Source organism: Panthera pardus, unplaced genomic scaffold (genome assembly GCF_024362965.1).
Source record: "Panthera pardus isolate Hobbes unplaced genomic scaffold, ASM2436296v1 HiC_scaffold_11, whole genome shotgun sequence".
Classification (NCBI taxonomy): Eukaryota; Metazoa; Chordata; class Mammalia; order Carnivora; family Felidae; genus Panthera; species Panthera pardus.
In genome coordinates, this window is record NW_026526666.1 from 73,564,116 (window position 1) to 73,587,111 (window position 22,996).

Below are 22,996 nucleotides of genomic sequence, written 5' to 3' on the forward strand. Positions count from 1 at the left end.
AATCCCAAGCAGGCTCTGCTCTGTCAGCACAGAGCCCAACATGGGACTCGATCTGACAACCGTGAAATCACGATCTGAACCAAAATCATGACCTGAACTGAAATCAAGAGTCAGATGCTCAACCAGCTGAGCCACCCAGGTGCCTCAGGTGCCCCAACTGTAATTCACTCTTACAAACTCTTCCAGAGAACAAAAAATGAAGGTATGTTACCTGTCTCATGTTAAGGGGCTAGGGTAACCTTTATGCTAAAGTTTGATGTGAATGTTATAAGGAAGAAAAATGACAAGCTAGTCTCATTTGCGAACTAAGATGCAAAAATTCCAAAGAAATACTAACAAGCTAACACCAGCAATGTAGAAAAAGGATAATAATTTAGGATGAAGATGGGTTTATCCTAGGAATGAAGAGTTGAGTTAGCATTAGAAAATCAGTCAATATAATTCACTGTATTAACAGATATAAAAATCTTATCTTCTCAAAAAATTATGCAGAAAAGAATTTGATGAAATTCAACATGTACTCATCCAAAAACACTGAATGAACACTATAAAAGAACTTTATTTAAAAAAAATTTTTAATGCTTATTTATTTTTGAGAGAGAGACAGAGAAACAGAGTGAGAGCTGGGGAGGGCCAGAGAGAGAGGGAGACACAGAATCTGAAGCAGGCTCCAGGCTCTGAGCTGTCAGCACAGAGTCCGACATGGGGCTCGAACTCACGAACCGTGAGATCATGACTTGAGCCGAAGTTGGATGCCTAGCCAACTGAGCCACCCAGGTGCCCCAAGAATTTTCTTAATGTGATTAAAAAATGTCTATTAAAAAAACCCTACAAGGCATATTAACTGATATTTTAGAACTTTTTCTTTGAGACTGGGAATGAGAAAATGTTACCCACCATCATCAGTTCTATTTGGCACTGTACTAGCCACTGCTTAGACAAGAAAAAAGAATGAAAGGTATAACATGTGGAAGGAAAGAAAGAAAATTATATTTATTCCTAGATGATATGATTGCTTGTGTATACAATACAGAATAATATAAGCATCAATTGTAAGAAGTAATTTAAAAGTATGGCAAGGTTTTATTCAAAAAAATTCACTGCATTTTTAGGTATTAGCAATAGTTAGAAAATGAAACTTTAAAAAGTTACCATTTACAATAGTATGGAAAACATCAGCACCTAGGAATGTGTCTAACATAAAAGATGTATAAGTTCTCCACAAAGAAAATTAAAGAAGACCTAAATATAATACACACATATTTCATGGAGGATTCAATACTGTAAAGATTTAAACTCTGCCCAAATTTATCTATAGATTTAGTGTATAAATTCAGTGTATAAATCCCCAAAGGTTATGTGTTAGTATATGTATGTTGTGTGTGAGTACATGTGGGTTTGTGCGTGTAACTTGACAAACTGATGACAAAATTTATATAAAATTTCAAATGGCCAAGAATATCCAGGTATCCTAGAACAAGAACAACAAAATGAAAAGCTGTGCTCTATTAAATATTGAGGTCTACATAATGCTAAATTAATTAAGATAGCATGCTATCGGCACAAGAATAGACAGAACAATGGAACAAAAGAGAGAGCTCAGAAACAGACCACACACACTTCTTATGTCCTAGTGGACAGTATAGTAATGTAGGAGAATATCTTTATGACTTTGAGGCTGACAAAGATTTCTTAAGTCAGAACCTGAAATCACCAATTATAAAGGTAAAACATTGATTAGGTTAAAATGTAAAACTTTGATTCATCAAAACTTCTATTTAGAGAGTGAAAATGTAAGTCACAGAGTAGAAGGTGTTGGTGATACAAACCTGATCAAGGCTTCATATACAAAGAATTCCTACAAATGAATGGGAAAATTAAAAGGACGGAAGTCCCAAAGAAAAGTAAACAAAATCTTAAACAGGGAGTTCACAAAATAGGAGCTCAGATGTCAAATACATTTAGAGAGAGCTGTTCATCTTCATTTGTAAACAGGGAAATGTGCATTAAAATGCTAGGAGCTACCACTATACATGTATCCGAGATTAGCAAAAAATTTAAAGTCTGACAGTACCAAGAGTTGGTGAGGACGCAGAGCAACAGGAACCTTCCTACCTGCTGGTGGGAGTATAAACCTTTAGACAGGAGTTGAAGTAACGCATACGCTGTGATGCAATAATTCCACTCCTACTCCCTTCCTAGAGAAATACGTCCTGTGGACATCAGGATACATGTATACGAATGTTCATAGCAGCAGTTTGTTTGTTTGTTTTTTAAATTTTTTTTAACGTTTATTTTTGAGACAGAGAGAGACAGAGCGTGAACAGGGGAGGGGCAGAGAGAGAGGGAGACACAGAATCTGAAACAGGCTCCAGGCTCTGAGCAGTCAGCACAGAGCCCGACGCGGGGCTCGAACTCACGGACCGTGAGATCATGACCTGAGCCGAAGTCGGACGCTTAACCGACTGAGCCACCCAGGCGCCCCAGCAGCAGTTTTTAAAAAAGTAAACGTGTTAACTCAGATCCTTTTGTACATCTCACTGTTCAGGAAAGAGTCTTACATTCAATAAACGAACATACCTGAAATAATGTGCTCTTATGCTCTCTGTTTTAAAGCAAAGATCCTTGCATAAAGGCTACTCAAGCATCCAGAGTGCTAAGCTTATGATACCTCCTTTTGCATTAATTTCTGAAGACCAGATATGCCATCTCCAAAAATGTTAACAGGCATGTAAAAAGGTCAAAATAATTTATTAAACAGAGTAGAAATGAATGCGTGTAGAAATGAAGAAATTAAACCCTACAAGTAATATGCCTCGGTATCATTGGTGGGTCAATGTAGATCAAGAGGAAAAAAACTACTGTAATAAGGTATTGGTATTATCAATTGGATAATTGGTATTATCAAAAAGAAATTCTAGGGGCGCCTGGGTGGCGCAGTCGGTTAAGCGCCCGACTTCAGCCAGGTCACGATCTCGCGGTCCGTGAGTTCGAGCCCCGCGTCAGGCTCTGGGCTGATGACTCGGAGCCTGGAGCCTGTTTCCGATTCTGTGTCTCCCTCTCTCTCTGCCCCTCCCCCGTTCATGCTCTGTCTCTCTCTGTCCCAAAAATAAATAAAAAACGTTGAAAAAAAAAAAATTAAAAAAAAAAAAAAAAGAAAAAAAAAAAAAGAAATTCTAGAGCAGACTTTAATAAGCCTCCTATTTTCTCAGTAAAAATCCTCCTTTGTCTCCCTCCACTATTCTAAACCAGTTCAACTACTCTCTCCCCTTTTTAAAAAAATTTTTAGAAAACTTTTCTCATTTTATTTTGGAGGATTGGTACATTTTTGAAACTTCATTGACAGGAACAAATCTATGAAATCTCGATTTCTTCTCGAAGGGCACTCTAACCTATTAGTTAGCCTGGAACTTTCATTTTTCAAGAACAGTGTAGCCACGGATAAAGACATATGATTTCACTTATATGGGAAATCTGAAACAAACCAAACCAAACTGAAATTGATTCATAAATACAAAAAACAAACTGGTTATTACCACGAGGGAGGAAGGTGGGGCAGATGGGCAAAAGAGGTGAAGGGGATTATGAAGTTACAAAAAAAGAAAAATGTAGCAAGAAAAATGTAGAGAGAGAGAAAAACTCAGTAAGACACAGATCTAATGACTAGAAGAAGAAACAAAGAAATAGGGGAAAAGAAAAAATCAAGTGTTGGAATATTTGGTGCACTGGATTAGTTCGGGGTTTTGAAACCTAAACTTCTTACTGTAAATAGAAAAGGCACAAGTCCTTTCATACAAGACCACCTCTTCCACAGGCCAAGAAAGCTAAAGGCCTCCGGGACCTGTGATCATCAGTCATAGGGCTAGCATGCAGCATTTTGATCATGCTGGTAATGATGGAATGAGACAACAGTGGAGCAAACACTATTATGGCCAATGATATGTGCATGTAGGAGGGCATTTTTAGCTTCAGGCTGGGATGTTCAAACACCAGTAAGAGGATCCAGTTCAGTGTCTCAGTGCTGGTGATGTCAGAACAATTCTCTGCCTGAAGCTCTGAAAGCCTATAGCATTCTTCTTAATAGCCCAGGCTGGAAACATACAAGATGCCCATAAACCATAGAAAGAATAGGTAATGGCAATTTCTTATGGTGGAATACTATACTGCAAAGAAAATGGACGAACAATAGCTATACAGCACAACATGGGTGAATGTTCCAAACAAGTAGGTCATAAAAAGATAGAAGGTGCATACACTGATTGATTGTATTTGTAAAATATTCAAGAATTGGCAAAACTATTTTGTTTGAGATTCATAGTTGGTGAAACTATAAAGTAAAGCAAAAGAGTTATTAATCAAGATTAGTGGTTACTGCTAAAATGGGAAGGCGACAGGATTATAGATGGGAAAGAGGCAGGCAGGGGCTGCTGGTGTGCAGGCAATGTGCTGTTTCGTATCCTGGGTGGTGGTTATATGGGTACTTGCTTTATAACAATTTGTTAAACTATATATTTATGTACTTTCTGAGTGTTATATTTCATAATAAAATGGTTTAAAAGTAATAAATACTCTAGTTTCTTTCTTTTTTTTTTAATTTTTTTTTTCAACGTTTTTTATTTATTTTTGGGACAGAGAGAGACAGAGCATGAACGGGGGAGGGTCAGAGAGAGAGGGAGACACAGAGTCAGAAACAGGCTCCAGGCTCCGAGCCATCAGCCCAGAGCCTGACGCGGGGCTCGAACTCACGGACCGCGAGATCGTGACCTGGCTGAAGTCGGACGCTTAACCGACTGCGCCATCCAGGCGCCTCTCTAGTTTCTTTCTTATTTGAGAGAGAGTATATGTGTGTGCGTGGGGGAGGGACAGAGAGAGAGAGAGAGAGAGAGAAATATCTTAAGCAGGCTCCATGCTCAGTGCAGAGCCCAACTTGGGGCTTGATCCCATGACACTGGGATCATGACATGAGCCAAAATCAAGAGTTGGGCACTCAACCATCCAAGCCATCCAAGCATCCCATTCTCTGGTTTCTTAGTCTTATAAGTATGCCTAACATTAGCCAGAGTCCCAGAGTTTGATCATCTCTGAGTGGATTTTAAAGAGTGAGTTCTAAGTTTGCAAAGCTGAGGTTCCAAAATGAGGAAAGGTATAATACAGAAAGATTCCTTCATAGGAAAAAGAGAAACAGACCTGAATTTAAATTCTGACTCCATGATTTGTTAGCTTTGCAATACTGAATAGTTTCTCATCTATAAAATGCTGACCCTTTAGGGCTGTAGGGAGGTTTATAAGAGATAAAACAGACAAAGTGTCAATAAAAGGTAATTGGCTGTTATATATGACTTTGCTTAGGTGCCTGGCCTAAGGGATCAGCCAAAACACTGATGTCTCATTACTGGAATGGCCAATATTTTATCCCACCATGAAGGGATTTAAAACAGAACAAGAGATGGCTTCACTTTTTACCAATTTATCATTTACCTATCCCTGAAGGACTCATTCATTAATTCAACAAAAATTTCTAGGGTGTCAACCACAGATAAGGCATTATAATCTGTGTTGTCCGATCATTACACCTTAAGAAAGATGTAGTATTGCTTGAATATTTTCAGAGTTAGATAGTTAAGAGGATCTCAGAAATGTGTTATAAGGAAATGTGATAAAGATTTGGAATTTTTTTTTTAACGTTTTTATTTATTTATTTATTTATTTTTGAGACAGGGAGAGACAGAGCACGAACAGGGGAGGGTCAGAGAGAGGGAGACACAGAATCTGAAACAGGCTCCAGGCTCTGAGCTGTCAGCACAGAGCCCGACGCGGGGCTCGAACTCACGGATCGCGAGATCATGACCTGAGCCGAAGTCGGCCGCTTAACCGACTGAGCCACCCAGGCACCCCAAGATTTGGAATTTAATTTAAAACTACAAAGGCTTGAGAGAATGTGACCAATATTAAAAAAAATCATGAGGAGTGACGGTAAGAAAGAGGTTTATTCAAATAATCCTGGAACACTAGGACTCCCTAGAAACGCTTCCCTTAGGTATTGAGGAGGGCACCTTTTAGGATGAGCACGGGGTGTTGTATGGAAACCAATTTGACAATAAACTTCATATATTGAAAAAAAAAAAAAAAGAAAAGAAAGGCTTCCCTTAAAGTTTGACATAAATGACTGCTTGTTTTCATCTATATCTCCTCTACTAGATTGTGAGTTACTAAAAAGTAGGGATGTTTCTTGATTAATTTATTAAAATTTTATCTTATTTTTTATTTTTATTGAGAGAGAGAGAGAGAGGGCCTGTGAGCAGGGGAGAGGCGGGGAGGGAGAATCTTAAGCAGGCTCCATGCTCAGTGCAGAGCCCGACACGGGGCTAGATACCACAACCCTGGGATCATCACCTGAGCGGAAATCAAGATTCAGAGGCTCAACTGATTGAGCCACCCAGGTGCCCCTTAATTCATTTTTATGTCACTATTTGAATAAGTTACCTTGTTCCTGCCTCACCAGATGTGACAAATTTTCCTATAAAAGGTCAAGAGCATAAATATTTTAGCCTTTGTGGGCCACATGGTCTCTGTCAGAACTAGTCAAATCTGCTTTTGTAGTACAAAAGCAGCCATCCATAATATGTAAACAAACAGGTATGGCTGTGTGCCAATAAAGTTTTATTTACAAAAACAAAATGTAGACAGGATTTGACTCTGGATGGGTCCCTACTAACCAGGGGATAAGAATTGTATTGGTTTTACCTACAATTAAACCTTCGGTATCAACAAGATTGCCTGCCCAGGATATGACTGATGCTTAGCACATATTTGTTGAATATTGAATTCCAGAACTTTAGATGGGGACTTATAGAAACTAGGTCCCTGATATATGCTTACAGAATTGAACCTCAGTTAAAAGGAAGCGCTACTTTACATGATGGTTCAGTTTGAATATTTATGTGGTTCACAAAATTTAGATGACTCTGTGGATGACACTTCTCCATAGATTATTTTATTTATTTTACTTGTTTATTTTTTTAGAGAGAGAGGGCACAAGTGAGAAAGGGGCAGAGAGAGAGAGAGAGAGAGAGGGAGGAAGCAGAGCCCACTCGAAATGGGACTCGTGTTTTACCCGAGGTGTGGCTCGTGCTCATCTGATCTGGGACTTGAACTCACAAACCATGAGATCATGACCTGAGTGGAAGTCAGATGCTTAATGACTGAGCCACCCAGGCATCCACGATAGGTTATTTTAAAACAGGCATATTTAGGGGATGTCCTCCTAACTTTTTGATAGTCTTGAGTCAGGAAGAACAAGTTTGCCCTCCTAGGAATTGTACCTCGGTGCAGTTGATATTTGATTCAACCAATAATAATGGATACATCTCTTAGGGAATAAATAAGACTACAGCTAGAACTAGGTCAAGACCACTAGTGTTTGGGGTCAGGTGGTTCAAATTGATTAAGTGTTAAAAGTTGTAGCTAATGATTTCAAAAGATTGTATAACTTAAAGTGTTTCACACTGACAGGTTGACAGTATATACACAGCTTCAGCAGCAGAGAAACAATTGAACTGTGTACCTACTTGGTAGGACAGTCAGAGCGAGTTATCAGAGAGCTCACATTGTCCACACATCTGTGGATCCTATCATGAACTATGCAGCTGAGGAGTTCTAATTCATTTATCCACAGGGCTGATTAAGCAATTGAGACCCTCCAATCAAGGACACACCCACTAGAGTTACCTTAATGCTTTCTTCCTGAAGTAAGCTATTATGCTGCTTTAAGTCCAAATTCTTTCCTCGCTCATACCGGAGCTCTTTTTCGGCTGAGCTGCACAGAATCTGGAGCCGGTGTAAATTCTGGCGAAGCTGTTGTACATCCTCTTGCTGCTGGTATTTCTGTTTTTCTCCAGATGATGGATACTAAAACAAACATTTTAAAAGAGAAACATGGACAATTTGAAAGAATATCGGTAAAACGTGGGTTCCAGCTATCAGAAGCAGAAATGTCAGGACCTGATTATTCATAGGTAAATATTTTTGGAGTTGGCTTACCTATAGCAAATTACTCTTTTTATACTTATGTTTAGTTGGTACATGTTTGTATGATTTAACTCTTGTTATTTTAGAATGAAAATATCAAAGAAATTATTTAGGCAAAGCAGTTAAGCATAGACAACTAACTTTCTTATTTTTCACATCAATGAAGGGAAACAGAAGCATGGACCATTTTAGGGTAAAATATTTCAATGGAAAGTTCAAAGAGTCAATATGTGAAGAAGGAAAGTGTGAATGTGTATGTAGTATGTGTGCATGTGTGTGGTGTCTGTTGGCAAAAAGAAAGAACATTTAGCAGGAGATCTTAAATTTTCAGCCTTCCTCATCACTTTCCCTGTTACTACCAGATGATTCTTCTTCAACAACCATACACCTTCTTCGACAACCATACACCCTCCTGTCAGGTCTCCAGTGCAATAAAACCGCCTTGACCAAAGGAGGAGTCATTTGGATTCTCTAAAAGGTGGGCTCACATCGGTGTGCTGTGTAGATAAAGAATTCAACTGTATCCAGTTAACAGATAAGATATATTTAGAGTTTCCTGAGTCCTGGTCCAGTGTACTTCCTGTCCATGACTTCCCAGAAAGCCCATGTCATTACTCTCTCTTGCTTACAACAGAACTGCAACACAGAATTGCCCAAGTCCTATAAGCCCTTCAGTTCTCATCTTGGTATATTCAAAAAGGCAGTCTAAGTCCAATTTGCTTGTCCCAGAGTTGCAAGTGTCTAAGATACCTAGAAAAAAATTCTTTAATGGAATTATAATGTAGTTATTAAGAACCCTATCTTTGGAACTAGATGCATCTGGGTTTCAGTCCTGAATCTGTCTTGGAGGAGTTCCTTAGTCTTTCTGCTTTTCATTTTCCTCATCTTAAAATGGGGATAATAATGATAACTGCTGGATGGAGTGAAGGGTAAGATAATGCATGCAAGAACTCAGCATGATGTAGTACACAAGAAGCACTCAGTGACACCGCCCATTACCCACTACCCATTACTGTGGATGCTACCCAATTTTATTTTAACTGCCTTCTGCTCCACCTGAAACAAGAGTTCTCCTGAAGCCTGGAAAGCCTTGATCACCAGTCCAGCTTCTTATTTAACTATCAGACAACAGCAGCTTTTAATAATCAATTAGTAATCGGTGGCCCATATGGCCGCTTAACATGCCCAAGATATACAAGAGAAGCACCCCCTTTACACCCATGTACAGAAGTTTTTAGCCTGTTTTGAGGATGAGAAAAGCCAGAACAATAGTTTTTCTTGCCTACATTTTCTAGTCAAGTCACTTTGCCAGAGTAGAAATGCAAATTATTTTTCATGAAAGGCAACCATTAAAGAAGCTACCAAACAGTCAAGTGACCAACATACAGGGTCCTTATTTCTTCCCCACATGTAAATTGCTTCCTGGTAGAAAGTTATTACAGAGGCGGTTAGACTCAGCCAGGCTACTAGGAACCATGTAGGAGTGCAAAGGAAAGTACACAAGCATCCTTTCTTGATCAATCAACAGATTTATTAAGGCAATTCATCCTGAGTCTCAGCTGACTCATCTGCAAATTAAAGGCATAAGACCAGATGATGCGTAATGTGTCTTCCATCTTAAGGAATTCATAATTCCTTAAGAATTAAAATAAATAAAAATGGACCCAGTACTAATTATCTTAATTTTATAGGCTTAAAATCTAGCTTTTAATATTTTAAAATATTGTCTTCATAAAAGAAAAATCTAATATGAACCAAATCCATATACTGGTCCCAATGACAAGATCATTCCTTTTGTGGAAACAATTAAAGCTTACGAACCTTAAATATTCTCATCCAGTGAATGTGGATGGAATGGGCTATCCCACCTGTGAATGTGTCACTCAACAAACAAAGTCCACTTGTTCTGACTCTCTACTCAGCAAACATCCTTCAGATTTTGATTTTTCTTCACTCTCTACAGGTAAATGTGCTGTTTATTTAAACAAGTTCAAGTGATAATTATGATTAATCATTACAGAATAATAACTAACAGCCATTCTGATTTTACCCAATAGTCTCAAAAGTTTGGTTTGAGTTTATCCCCAAGATACAGATCCATTCTAGGGGGAAATTTGTAGCCACCAGTAGACCCAAGCACCCCCTACACAGAAAAAGGTTCTGAAATTATCACTGCACAGCACACTGCAGAAACACTAAAGTCTGTCCAAAATCCTTGCCTCCTTAAAGAAGTAAATGAAACAGTGTGTGTTACACTGTTTTGGGAAATGTAAAGTTCAAAACACGAATACGTTATTTTTTTCCCATGAAGCCCACATCTATTTTGTTTCCTGCTGTATGGGCCCTAACACGGGGCCTGACCCATCATAGATGCTCAATTAACAACAGCGGGATAAACGAGTAAGAGCAACTTACTCTTCTTTCAATAATTCAAAGTCATTATTGTGGAATAAAATTACTGAACTCTGCAAGAATTCAGTGAAACCCTAAGAAGCTGTGTGGCATAAAGGACTATTTGTCCTTTCACAAAGTGGCTATTTGCCCAGATTTCCCATATAATTCATATATATTTAATTGTTGTCACATCCCCCCTAGTATTGAGAAATGATTCTTCAAATAATGAGAAAGTATAAATTAAATAAAATTGATTGATCATTTTAAGCTCATAAACAAAAGATTTTATAACCTTTGTGACCACAGTGCTCAGCCTCTTTCCAAGTTGCCTACACTGGCTTACTTCCCAATAAATAGACTGCCTGGGGGCTTGAAAATGAACTTCTTTTTGAACATTTGATGTCCTAGATCCCTCTGGTCTTCTGAACAAACCCAGAGACTCCCTTCTTTTTCAAATGTATCTGAATCTCCTTTCAGGTATCTATTTTCTTTCTCTACTGTGACTTGCCTAGTTTTCAGACTCTATATCTGAATCTCTTTTCAAACGTTTTTTTGACTTCCTTTACTATTACTCTGCCCCTCCTCTCCCCCCAAATATACACTTGAATCCATTTTTAAATGCCTCTTGTCAGTCTTTTGAAGTTAGTTTACTTATGTGTACAAAGGCTTCCCTCTGTGGATCTCAGAATAATTCCTAGAAAGGTATGTGTAGGGATATCTTAATTTGTATGAGAGAGAACCTGCAAAATTGAGCTGTAAGAGCTGAAGTGTGGTTGGTCGTCACTCTCTTGATCTCTCCAGCAGGTAGATCTCTAGTAAATAGCAAAAGCCAAACTTAATTCCAAGACTGTGATCTCTTCCCCACCCAAACAAAGTATTTTGTACATCTAAGCTAGGTGCAATGAACAGAAAATGTGGCACAAATCCTGCCCTTCCCTGTCTTACCTCCCCAGGGCAGACATTGACAACCAATCAGCATTCCTTCCTGCGGAGCCTAACCGAGCCTAAGAGCCCTTTATAACAAAGTGCATCAATGACCGGGCTTAGTTCAGATTTTGGTTGCTATTTTATTACCATTCAGGCCATGGTTATGAGCGTGCTTAACAAAACACACTGATGTTGTTGTAAAAATTATGCCTATATCCACAGCTGACTGGAGGAAATGGACCCAGTCAGAGCATGTGTTTACAGCACCTACCTGGGTACCACTGTCATCTGAATTATCCCCGGAGCTCTGAGATGGAAGGAAGCTCCGATTTACACAATTCAGCTCTTGTCTAAGCCTCACAGTTTCCTCAGGCTTCAAGGTCAACTGTTGTTCTCCGCCTTTCATATCTTGGTTCTGTTGTGAGTCCTCCTCCTCCTGCCTCTCTTTTGGCAAAGTGCCCTCCTCTACTGACTCCTCAGGAATTTCCTTCTGCTTACTTTCTCCTAGTTCAGGACTTGGTGCAAATATAACAACAAAAAACTGTCAAAATGTTCATTACAGTAGCAGAATATGGAGAAAAAAAAAAAAACCTTAACAGTGCTACAAGCCAATTTTCCAACTTGAATTCTTTTTTTTTTTTTGTTAATTTTTAATGTTTGTTTTTGAGAGAAAGAGAGAAAGAGAGAGAGAGAGAGAGGGAGGAAGAGAGAGAGAGAGAGAGAGAGAGAGAGAGAGAGAGAGAGAGAGAGAGAGAGAGAATGATCAGGGGAAGGGCAGAGAGAGAAGGAGAAACAGAATCTGAAAAAGGCTCCAGGCTTTGAGCTGTCAGCACGGAGACCCATGCGGGGCTCAAACCCACAAACTGTGAGATCATGACCCAAGCCTAAGTTGGATGCTTAACCAATTGAGCCACCCAGGCACCCCTCCAACTTGAATTCTACAGCAGAACGGTTATCTTACTCTCATAAATAAACTTTAAATACAGATGAGTCCTTTTTTTTTTTTTTAACTCACATTCAGGGAGATGACCCATCAAAGACTTTTGTCTATGCCAAAACAACCAGTTAAATGAATTTTTCACTTTTCAACTTTAAGTATGACATTGGGCAGACACAGCTTATAAAGATTTTAAAAATTTTTTATAATTTGTTATTAAAAAATGTTTATTTATTTTAGAGAGAGAGAGGGAGAGAGTGAAAACAGGGGAGGGGCAGAGAGAGAGGAAGACAGAGAATCTGAAGCAGGCTCTGTGCTGACAGCAGAGAGCCCCACGTGGGGCTCAAACTCACAAACCGTGAGATATGACCTGAGCCGAAGTTGGTTGCTTAACCAACTGAGCCATCCAGGCACCCCTAAAGATTTTTTTAAAATTACTCAGTAAGCACCAGACATTTTGGCAGGCACTAGGACATATCCCTGCCCTAAAGGGCTTACAATTTAGTGAGTAAAAAAAGATAAGTAAATAAGGGAGTAGATTAAACTAGTAGTAAGCCATCTGAGTCCTGACGGATGAGTAGGCACAAACTAGGAAAACATAAAGGGACAGGTGTGTGCATACTCGCGTGTATGTAGGTGTGTTGGGAGAAGGTGTTGGTATAGATGAGAACAGAGAGAAAAAAAGGGTGTTCGAGGATGTCTCAAAAAATAAAATGGGTAAAGGCCCAGAGACAAAAGAGAGAACGTCCTTTAGGAAGATCATTTGGATGCCACGTGGCAGGGAAACCAGAGATTATCGTAGTGATCCATGTGATAAACCACAGGGACTAGAACAGGGTGGTGGGGATGGAAACAAGTGGTGGATTCTAGAGATATTTAGAACACAATATTGATAAAAATTTGTTATGAACCGGCTGTGGCAGGGGAGAGAGAAAAAGGAATAAAGGATGACACCTGGATTTCTGCCTGGAGCAGAGAGGCCAGTGGATGGTAGACCAAGAAGGGGGAATGGGGATTTAAATTGGAAAGATGGGGGCGCCTGGGTGGCTCAGGCGGTTAAGTGTCCATCTTTGGCTCAGGTCACGATCTCACAGCTCATGACTTTGAGCCCCGTTTTGGGCTCTGTGCTGACAGCTCAGAGCCTGGAGCCTGCTTTGGATTCTGTGTCCCCCTCTCTCTCTTCTCCTCCCCTGATCCCTCTCTGTCTCTGTCTCTGTCTCTGTCTCTCAAAAATAAATAAGCATTAAAAAAAAAATTGGAAAAATGCCTCTGGTGAAGATACAGATACAGAAGAATGTGAGAAGCCTTGGGATGGGATAACATGAGCCAAGGAGAAGGCAGGAAGTGAGAGGAGGAGGACCATTCTAGATAGGAACCTAAAGACCGGTAAGGAACAAGCAGGGGAATGAGAGTCTGGAGAGGAAACTGAGAAGCCAGGGAGGGAGGAAGGAAACCAAGAGACTGTGAGACACAGAAGCTGAGGGGAGGGAATGCACCTTCAGTGGTTAGATAGAGTGGATGAAAAGTAGTATGAACACAAGCATGCCGATTTTATTTTTGCTCCTTCATTTTAAATTTGTTTCAGCTATCTTGGAGCCTAGCATAGCATGCTTCACAAATCATAGTTGGTGCTCAAATTCTTCAAGAAGGCAATTTGGCAGTACAGATCAAGAGCCATAAAAATGTTCAGACCCTTTGACTGAATAATTGAATACCAATGAATTTACTGCAGTAGAATAATTCATGAGAAGAAAAGAGCTGAATGTATAATAACGCTCATAAGCATGCTACTTAAAACAGTGATTAAATGGAGACACAGAAATGGCTGAGAGAATTAAAGATAAATCAACTTGAAAGTGGTATAAAGACTATTCGTCAACATGAAAAATACGTTAATTAAAGTAAAATGGTAGGACAATAAACCATATATGTGTATGTATATGTGTATAAACATATATGATACCATGGGAAATGTACATATAGAAGAAACTGGAAAGGAACAGGGGAAAAATTATGTCAGGGAGTCTTTATTTTTCCCTTTTAAAATTCCTTTAGTACTGTATTAAAAAAAGAATTAAATATTTTATTTTGAACTCAGCAGTTTTTTAAAGATAATATATTCAAACGAGGAGTGCCTCGGTGGCTCAGTCAGTTAAATGTCTGACTCTTGGTTTCAGTTCAGGTCATGATCTCATGAGTTTCAGGCTCACATAGGGCTCTGCACTGACAGTGTGGAGCCTGCTTGGGATTCTCTCTCTCCCTCTCTCTCTGCCCCTCCCCTGTCCACTCTCTCTGTCTCTCTTGAAATAAACTTAAAGAAGATGTATTCAAACTATACAAAACAATATGAAATAAAGACTAAAATCCTTTAAAAATAAATTTCTGATAAAATAACAATGATGTTTTCCATCCTCCATAAACTCTTTTCCTTTTCCTACTTCCAGTGGAAGCCAGATACACTTGAAGACTGGGAAAATGCAAACATACACCTCGTAATTAAAAAAAAAATTTTTTTAATGTTTTTCTTTATTTTTGAGACAGAGAGAGACAGAGCATGAGCAGGGGAGGGGCAGAGAGAGAGGGAGACACAGAATCCAAAGCAGCCTCCAGGTTCTGAGCTGTCAGCACAGGGCCTGATGCAGGGTTCAAACTCATGGACTGTGAGATCATGGCCTGAGCTGAAGTTGGATGCTTAACCGACTGAGCCACCCAGGCTCCCCGTACCTCATAATTTTTAAAATGGAAAAACTAACTCTGTTTCCAGGAAAACAGTAAACATAGTTTTCCCTATTTCTCCCACCAAGTACAACTAAAAACATGGGGATTATATGTAAGACAGACATAAGAAGCCTCTGACAGATAGAGAGAAGGCAGACTAGGTAAGGTACTCAGGACCTGAGGAATGACATGACTGCGAGCTTCCTGCATTTTCTTTTTACCTCAAATATCTTAGACTTGCAGGTGGAGAAGCCGGCAACCCAGACAGCACCAACAAACACAGAGGACCAGGAAATGGACAGCAAAACAAGTAAGAAAACTTGTGGACGATATCTGCTTTACTCCAAACGTCACAGAAAAAAATTGTGGCCCCACCCTCACCCATGTCAGCAAAGGTCAGGTTGGGAGTCTATACTCCCACCTTCACCAGGCTATCATGAGGCACCCCAACTCCCTGTTGGGGTGGTGTCACAGGCCAACAGGGAGCAGAGACTTTCATCCCTGCCAAGCAGTAAAAGACATGGGGAGACTTTCACCCCGACCTGGCAGTGAGGAGGCACCTTTCTCCCTTTCCACTGGGGTGGTGTCAGAGAAGGCCTAGTGGAGAGTAAGGACTTTCACCCCTGTCCAGCATAACAAGATCATCCCTACCCACTTCCCTGTGGGGTCTTGGAGACCCAGTGGTAGCAGTAACAAGGCATTCCCCCCACTCACAGCCAGAGCAGTCTAAGCAGAGGCCTGGTGGGGAGTAAGAACCCCCACCCTCACCAGCTGTAATGAGCACCCTCCCCTTTCCTTGGGTGTCCATGGAGGTTGACGGGGAACAAGGACTTTTACCCTGCCTGGGGTGGTAATGAGACAGCACTCTCCTACTCCCCCTGCTAGAGGGGTATCGGAAGAAGCTAGCTAAACTGAAGGTTTAATTAAGACCTAGAGTCTTATAATACCCAAAATATTCAGGTTTTAATCTAAAATTACTCCTTATTCCAAAATGCAGGGAAATGAGAAAAGGCAAAAATAGATGAAAAAACCAACTTGTCAGAATTATCTGACAAAGATTTTCAATCAGCTCTTATAAAAATGCTTTGATAAACTTATGAATATACTTGAAATGCATGAAAAAATGCAAAGTCTCAGAAAAGAACTACAAAGTCTTGGCACAGAAAGAGAAGATATAAGGAAGAATCAAATGGAAATTTTGGAAATGAAGAATACAATAATCAAAATAAAAACTCAAATGCAAAATGGACCTAAATGCAAAATTACAAATAAAATGAAAGGGTCTTCAGGATTTAAAGTTAAGCAGCATTCTGAGACTTAACATCAAAAAAAGATCCATCAAAGGAAAAATGGATATGTCATCGAAATGAAAAACTTTCACGTTGAGAAAATCCTGGTAAGAGGGTGAAAGATGAGCTACAGACTGGGAAAAAATATTTGCAGATCACATGTCTGACAAAGGACTAGTGTCTACAATTCATAAAGAACTCTCTAAACTGAACAGTGAAAAAAACAAACCCACTTAGAAAATAGGCAAAAGTATGAAAGGAGACTTCAATGAAGAGGAAAGACAGATGCAAATAAGCACATGAAAAGATATTCAATATTATTAGCCTTCAGGAAAATGCAAATTAAAGCTATAATGAGATATCACTACACACATATTGGAATGGCTAAAATTTACAAGTGACAACACCAAATGCTAGTGACGATGCAGAAAAATGGATCACTCCTATATTGCTAGTGGGAATGTACAATGGTATAGCCACTGGAGGAAAACAGTTTAGCAGTGTCTTAAAAAACAACAAAAAAACCCTAATGTGCAATGATCATGTGGCCCGAAATTGCACTCCTGGGGATTTATCCCAGAGAAATGAACGATTATGTTCATATAAAAGCTTGAATATTTATAGAGCTTTATTTAAAATAGCCCAAACTGGAAATAACTTGGATGTCTTCCAATGGATGAGTGGTTAAAGTGGAACAGCCATACTATGGAATACTACATAACAGTCAAAAGGATCCAATTATTGTATCAATAATCCAGAAGAATCTCCAGAGAATTATGTTGAGTGAAAAAAGCCAATCCCAAAAGGTTACATATTTTAGGGTTATATTTATATAACATTCTTGAAATGAAAAACTAACAGAGATGGAGAATAAACTAGTTAGAATTACAATAGAATAGGGTCTAGAGTTAAGGAGTGGGTGAGGTGGGAGGGAAGAGAGGGGTGGCTATAAAAGAGCAACATGAGGGATCCCTGTAGTGATGTAAGTGTCCTGTATCTTGACCGTATCAATGTCAATATCCAGGTTATGCTATTACAATACAATTTTACAAGACGTCACCAATGGGGGAAACAGATAAAGGGTACATGGGATCTCTCTATTATTTCATACAACCGTATGCATGTGAATCTACAAGTACCTAAAAATAAAAAGATTTCCTTAAAAAAATGGAGGGGTGCCTGGGTGACTCAGTTGGTTGAGCATGCGACTCTCGATTTCAGCTCAGGTCATGATCCCAGGGTCGTGGGATCAAGTGCCACGTAGGATTCTCCACTGAGCATAGGGCCTGATTAAGATTCTCTCTCTCTCCCTCTGCCCATCTCCCTTGCTCAAGTGCATTTTCTTTCTGGGTAGCAATAGAACTCTGTTTCCAGAGAGGAAGCAAAAGAAAAGATGAGCTCATTCATTCATCAAATATTTATTGAATATCAATTATATGCCAAGCACTGTTGTATGTGCTAAAAAGTTAACGGTGACCAAGACAGCCGGGACCATGCTCTCATAGAGCACACACCAAGAGGAAGAATATGAGGACAAACAACAAACAAGTAAACAAGATAATCAGATTATGATACATCACAAATAAGGTAACATGGGAGAGCAGGAGTTAGGACTTTTCCTAACATGGTGTTTAGTGATTACCTGCGAATGTGCAGAGAAGTCAGCCACATGAAAAACTGGGGGAGAAGCATTCTGGGCAGGAAAAGCTTGTCAGTGCAAAATTCCTGAAGTGGGAAAGTGCTTTAAGGGCTAGAGGCTCTGAAAGGCTGCATGATAAACAAGGCAGAAAATGGTATGATGATAAAATTGGAGAGGTAGGCAGAGGCCAAGTCACAGAAGACCTTACTGGTTATGGTAAGGGTTTAGATTTTATTTCAAGCATAATGGGAAGCCATTGAGAAGTTTTTAAGAGAGGGAGTAATATTATTCAAGTTGCATTATTAAAGGACCACTTTGGTTAATCTATGGAGAATGGATTAGGAAAGAGGTATTGAAGCAGGGAGGTCAGTTAAGAAGATATCGTGATAGTCCCAGTGAATGATACCAGTGTCAGGGAGTGGGGTAGTAGCAGTGGAGATACAGATAGAAATAAATAGGTTAAATATTTTACGTTTTCATGGTAGAACTGACAGGATTTGTTGATGACTTAGATGTGGGGAGGAAGCAAGTGACTCCTTAGGCTTTGATTTGATCAACTATGTGAAGGGAGGGACTATTCACTGAATAGATTGGACCGGGGAAGGAATAGTTTAGAGGAAGAGGAAAATTGCATCAGTAGTTTGTGCAATGGATATAAATTCACTGTCAAGTTGAATCGGAAGTGAAAATCAACTTGAACATTTATCATATAATTCTTTTTAAAAAAATACTTATTTATTTTGAGAGAGACAGAGAGGGAGCATGAGCTGGGGAAGGGCAGAGAGGGAGAGAGAGAGAATCCCAAGCAGGCTCCTCACTGTCAGCACAGAGCCCGATGTGGGGCTCAACCCCATGAACTATGGATCATGATCTGAGGTGAAATCAAGAGTCAGATGCTTAACCAACTGAGCCACACTAGTGCCCTGATTTATCATATAATTCTTGATAAAGGTAGTAAGATGTAATGTGATGGTAAATGAGAATGTGTTAGAAAAAAATACAGCTCATTAAGGTCAAGGGAAGCTACCAGCTGCTCTGGCCCAAGCTTCCTAATAAAGCAAACCCAGGTTGAGATCAGCTGGGCTCTGCAAACTTAGAGCTGCTCTTGGAAGTCCAACTTTGGGTTTAGCTGCAAGTACACAGTGGGAGGAGGAAATCTCCATTCATTCCAATATTTTATTCATTTATTTTTTATTAAAAAAATTTTTTTTCAACATTTATTCATTTTTGAAAGGCAGAGAGAGACAGAGTGTGAATGGGGGAGGGGCAGAGAGAGAGGGAGACACAGAAACATAAGCAGGCTCCAGGCTCCAAGCTATCAGCACAGAGCCCGACGCGGGGCTCGAACTCACGGACCACGAGATCATGACCTGAGCTGAAGTCGGCCATTTAACCGACTGAGCCACCCAGGCGCCCCATTCCAATATTTTAAAAGTACCTACTGTGTGTCAGGCATTGTTCTAGACACTGGAGACAGTCCAGAACAAGACAGATGGGACTTCATTCTTCTCCCCTTTCGCCCCTCCATGTTATGCATACACAGAGACAGAGTCCTGAGTAATTTTTTAACACCATAAAGCTCACTTTCAGAGCAATTACCTAGACCCCAAGTGTCCCAGCACCTTCTTGCCCTTGGGATATTTGTGACTATGTCCTCTACAAAGTAGATAAAGTGGTAACTTCTGACTCAGAGTTAGGGGATGTGGACCTCTTGCAGTCCTGCTGATAACTTGCTAAGTACGTGACTGTGACCAAAATAGTCATTTTAGTTCTCTTGGTCTCAGAGACCTCTTCTGTGAAAGGAGAAGACTTAGCTAAATAGCAGTGGTTTTCAAACATTTTAGCTGTGGCTTCTTTCTCGAAGTAAAATCTTACACAGAATTCCACTCATCAGTCTTTCCTCATCTCCCATGGCAGTTTCTGAGACCCTTACAGAGCTCCTAAAGTTTTAGAAGGTTGACCTCTGTAAACCACTAGAAGATCTGCAGGTCCCTCCTGTTCTAAGATCTGTTGTTCTAAAAGAAAGGCACTATAAACAACAGAAAAACAAGAAAGAGCCCATTATCTTAAAGGAGCTAAAATCTAGTAGAAGAGATGTGCTACAAGAATCAATCAATTTGGCTTATGGAGCAGCTTCTATGTGCATTGGACCATGCTAGGTGTGCTGTAAACACTTTCTACTTCTCTTCAAATGGAAGGTTTTGGCTCATGGCTTTCTGGTGTCTTCTTCACCCCAAGTCCTGCAATCATCCTGGAGGATTCCAAGGTCCATACAGATCACCCACCAATGTCGTGGCATCTCACTTCCTCAGTCTCCTTATCTCCAGTTATCTTCTCATCTCTCCCTCTTTGCCAGCTACTTGCATAACCACACTATGAGTTGTATCATCAGCAAATGCTTCACTTCCAAAATAACTAAAATTAGATATCCAGATTTCAGCTTTTTCTTTTTACATAATTTTTACATAAGTACATTCAATTACTTTTCCCTTTTTCTATCAGCTCCCTTTACCTGCTTCTTTATCCAACGTAGAGCCTACTGTTCATTATTTTAATCACTGCCTAAATAAAATGTTCAACTTTCGTCCCCCATTGTCCTTCCACTGCATTCGTGTGGCAAAACCTTGGTCCTGGACGAATCCAACTGTCTTCTCATGCCTATACTAAATGTTGCCCCACAGATCACATATTCTCAAAGACAGATGCCATACAAAGTCACAGTCTCTAGCTTAACTGGGTCCTCAACACTACCTGCCCTCCTTAGTCAGCTTCCCTTTCCACTCACCATAGTGATTATTTCAAACTTTTTTCACTATGTTATAAACTCTGATATTTCTATTCCTCTTTCAGCACATGACTTTCTTTCCTACTTCACAGAAGACACAAATCGTCACACAATCCTTTGGTTTCAAGTTAAAAACTCACTTGGATCTCTGTCCATTCTCCCTTTCTTCCTCCTGTTACAGCGGACCAGGTGGCTGACTTCCTAAGGCTAGCCCCTCTCTGGTATGCAGAATCCTAAACCTGTCCATTTGGGGACTCTTTCTGATCAGCATTTAAACATACACAAATTTTCTCTCACTTCAGTTCCATATTCCCTTCTCCCTTTCACAACCAAACTTTTTGGAAAGCAGCTACACTCACCAGTTGTACTTCCTCAAATTCCACTCACTCCTCAGTTCACTCCCATTCACCATCCCATGAGATGGGATCTAGGGAGCCATTTGTTTTTTGCCCTTCCTTGGAGCTACTCTTACTAAAGTCTTCAACCACATTCTTAATCTGATTCAGTAATCACTCTTTATTCTTTATTTTCTTGGCAGTACATGGCACTATTTGCTATTCCTTTCTTCTTGAAACACTCTTTAATCTGGCTTCTGTAACACATACTCTCCTGACTTTCCTTCTACCTCTCTGGCTGTTTTGTCTCAGTTACTTTTGAGGGTAATTCTTTTCGTCTCTTATAAAGAGGCTTTTCTTTGGTTTCTGCCTTCAGGTACTTTCATCAGACAACAACCAGGGCCATCTCATCCATCATATGACTTCTGCTTATGTCCACTTATAGATGATTCTCAAATTTATCTCCAGCCCAGTCTTCATTTGCTCTTGGCATGGCTGCTCCAGAGACACTTCAAAGTCAGTGTTTCAAAAGCTGAACTCCTTCCCCTCCTCCCTCTAAACTGTGTTCCCAAACTCAGAGGATGACACCATCAAACCAGAACCTTGAAAGTCTTCTTTAAACTCTGCCCACACTCTGACTTCCATGCCTTCTTCCTCATTTCCTATACTCATTAATCCTGAAGTCCTGTTGAGTCTACCTCTTCTCAATTCCCTTTACTTTTCTCTTCCTCACAAATACCACCATCTCTCAGCTAGATTATAGCAACAGTCTCCTAACTGGTCTCACTGCCTTTGTTCCTGTACAATAATCTATTTCCCACACAATTGGCAGAGTGATTTTTCTTTTTTTTTTTTTATTTTTATTTTTTTTAAATTTTTTTTTTAACGTTTATTTATTTTTGAGACAGAGAGAGACAGAGCATGAACGGGGGAGGGTCAGAGAGAGCGGGAGACACAGAATCTGAAACAGGCTCCAGGCTCTGAGCTGTCAGCACAGAGCCCGACGCGGGGCTCGAACTCACGGACCGCAAGATCATGACCTGAGCCGAAGTCGGACGCTCAACCGACTGAGCCACCCAGGCGCCCCAACAGAGTGATTTTTCTAAAGCACAAATCTTCTTAGTCTCTTTTATGTTACTAAACCCTGTGGTAGTTTCCTGTTGTCCAAACTTCTTCATGCAGACACTCATGTTCCCTCATGATCAGGTCCCTGCCTACTTCTTCACTCTCACGGTCTCCTTCCCCAGTTCCTCTCTTCAAGCTCTATGCTGTAGCAGCACTGAGGTCATTGAGTTCCTCAAACAAATCATGCCTTCTCTTGTACATGTCATACCCCCCTTGAAAATTAATCCCCCATCTTTTTGCTTGGCTCTCGGTTACCCATACTTCAGGACTCGGTTTGTTATTTCCTTTAAGAATATTTTCTGGTTTATTAGCCCGGGCCAGGGCACCTCCTTTGTGCTTCCATAGTATCCAACACTATCTTCCCCCAGCAGGCTATTTGGACCATAAGGGTAGGAATTGTGTCTTATTTTGTATCCTCAGTGTCTTCCTATAGTACCTGGCACATGGTAGATAGGCAATTTTACTGTTGATTGTGATTGTGTAACGGATCTGAGATATGTGGAGGCTGTGAAGTGGGACAGAGGAGATAAGCAAGGAAACATTATGAGGAGAGAGGGAAGCATAGGGCAGATATGTAGACATCTCACAGTCTTGGTGCTGGGAAGTAATTTAATTTAGACCAAGTCATGGAAACAGGTGGCAGCAAGGAGCTCTTTATAGAGAAGTCCAGTATCTTTATCATGGCAAGGTTCCCCACCTCCAAATGAATTAAGGCCATAGCCTTGTTCTGTGGGGCAAGTATCCCTACCAATTACCCCAAGTCAGGTGGGTGGATTTTTGTCAGCTTTGATAATTAATGTCAACTTCTTCTCTGAAGAG

At 40.1% G+C, this 22,996-nt stretch overlaps 1 protein-coding gene across 12 annotated transcripts in view; it reads right to left on the reverse strand.

Moving 5' to 3' along the window:
• CCDC30 (coiled-coil domain containing 30) overlaps positions 1–22,996 on the reverse strand; it is a 132,925-nt gene that overhangs the window by 48,219 nt on the left and 61,710 nt on the right. For 9 of the 12 annotated variants that reach the window (XM_019429207.2, XM_019429211.2, XM_019429208.2 and 6 more), the window contains 2 exons: positions 11,621–11,864; positions 7,729–7,908 (listed from right to left, as the gene is read on the reverse strand). In XM_019429207.2, coding sequence (XP_019284752.2) covers positions 7,729–7,908; positions 11,621–11,864 — 424 coding nt within the window. The remainder of the gene's footprint in view (positions 1–7,728; positions 7,909–11,620; positions 11,865–22,996) is intronic. The other 3 variants (XM_019429216.2, XM_019429214.2, XM_019429215.2) reach the window with 1 other exon arrangement.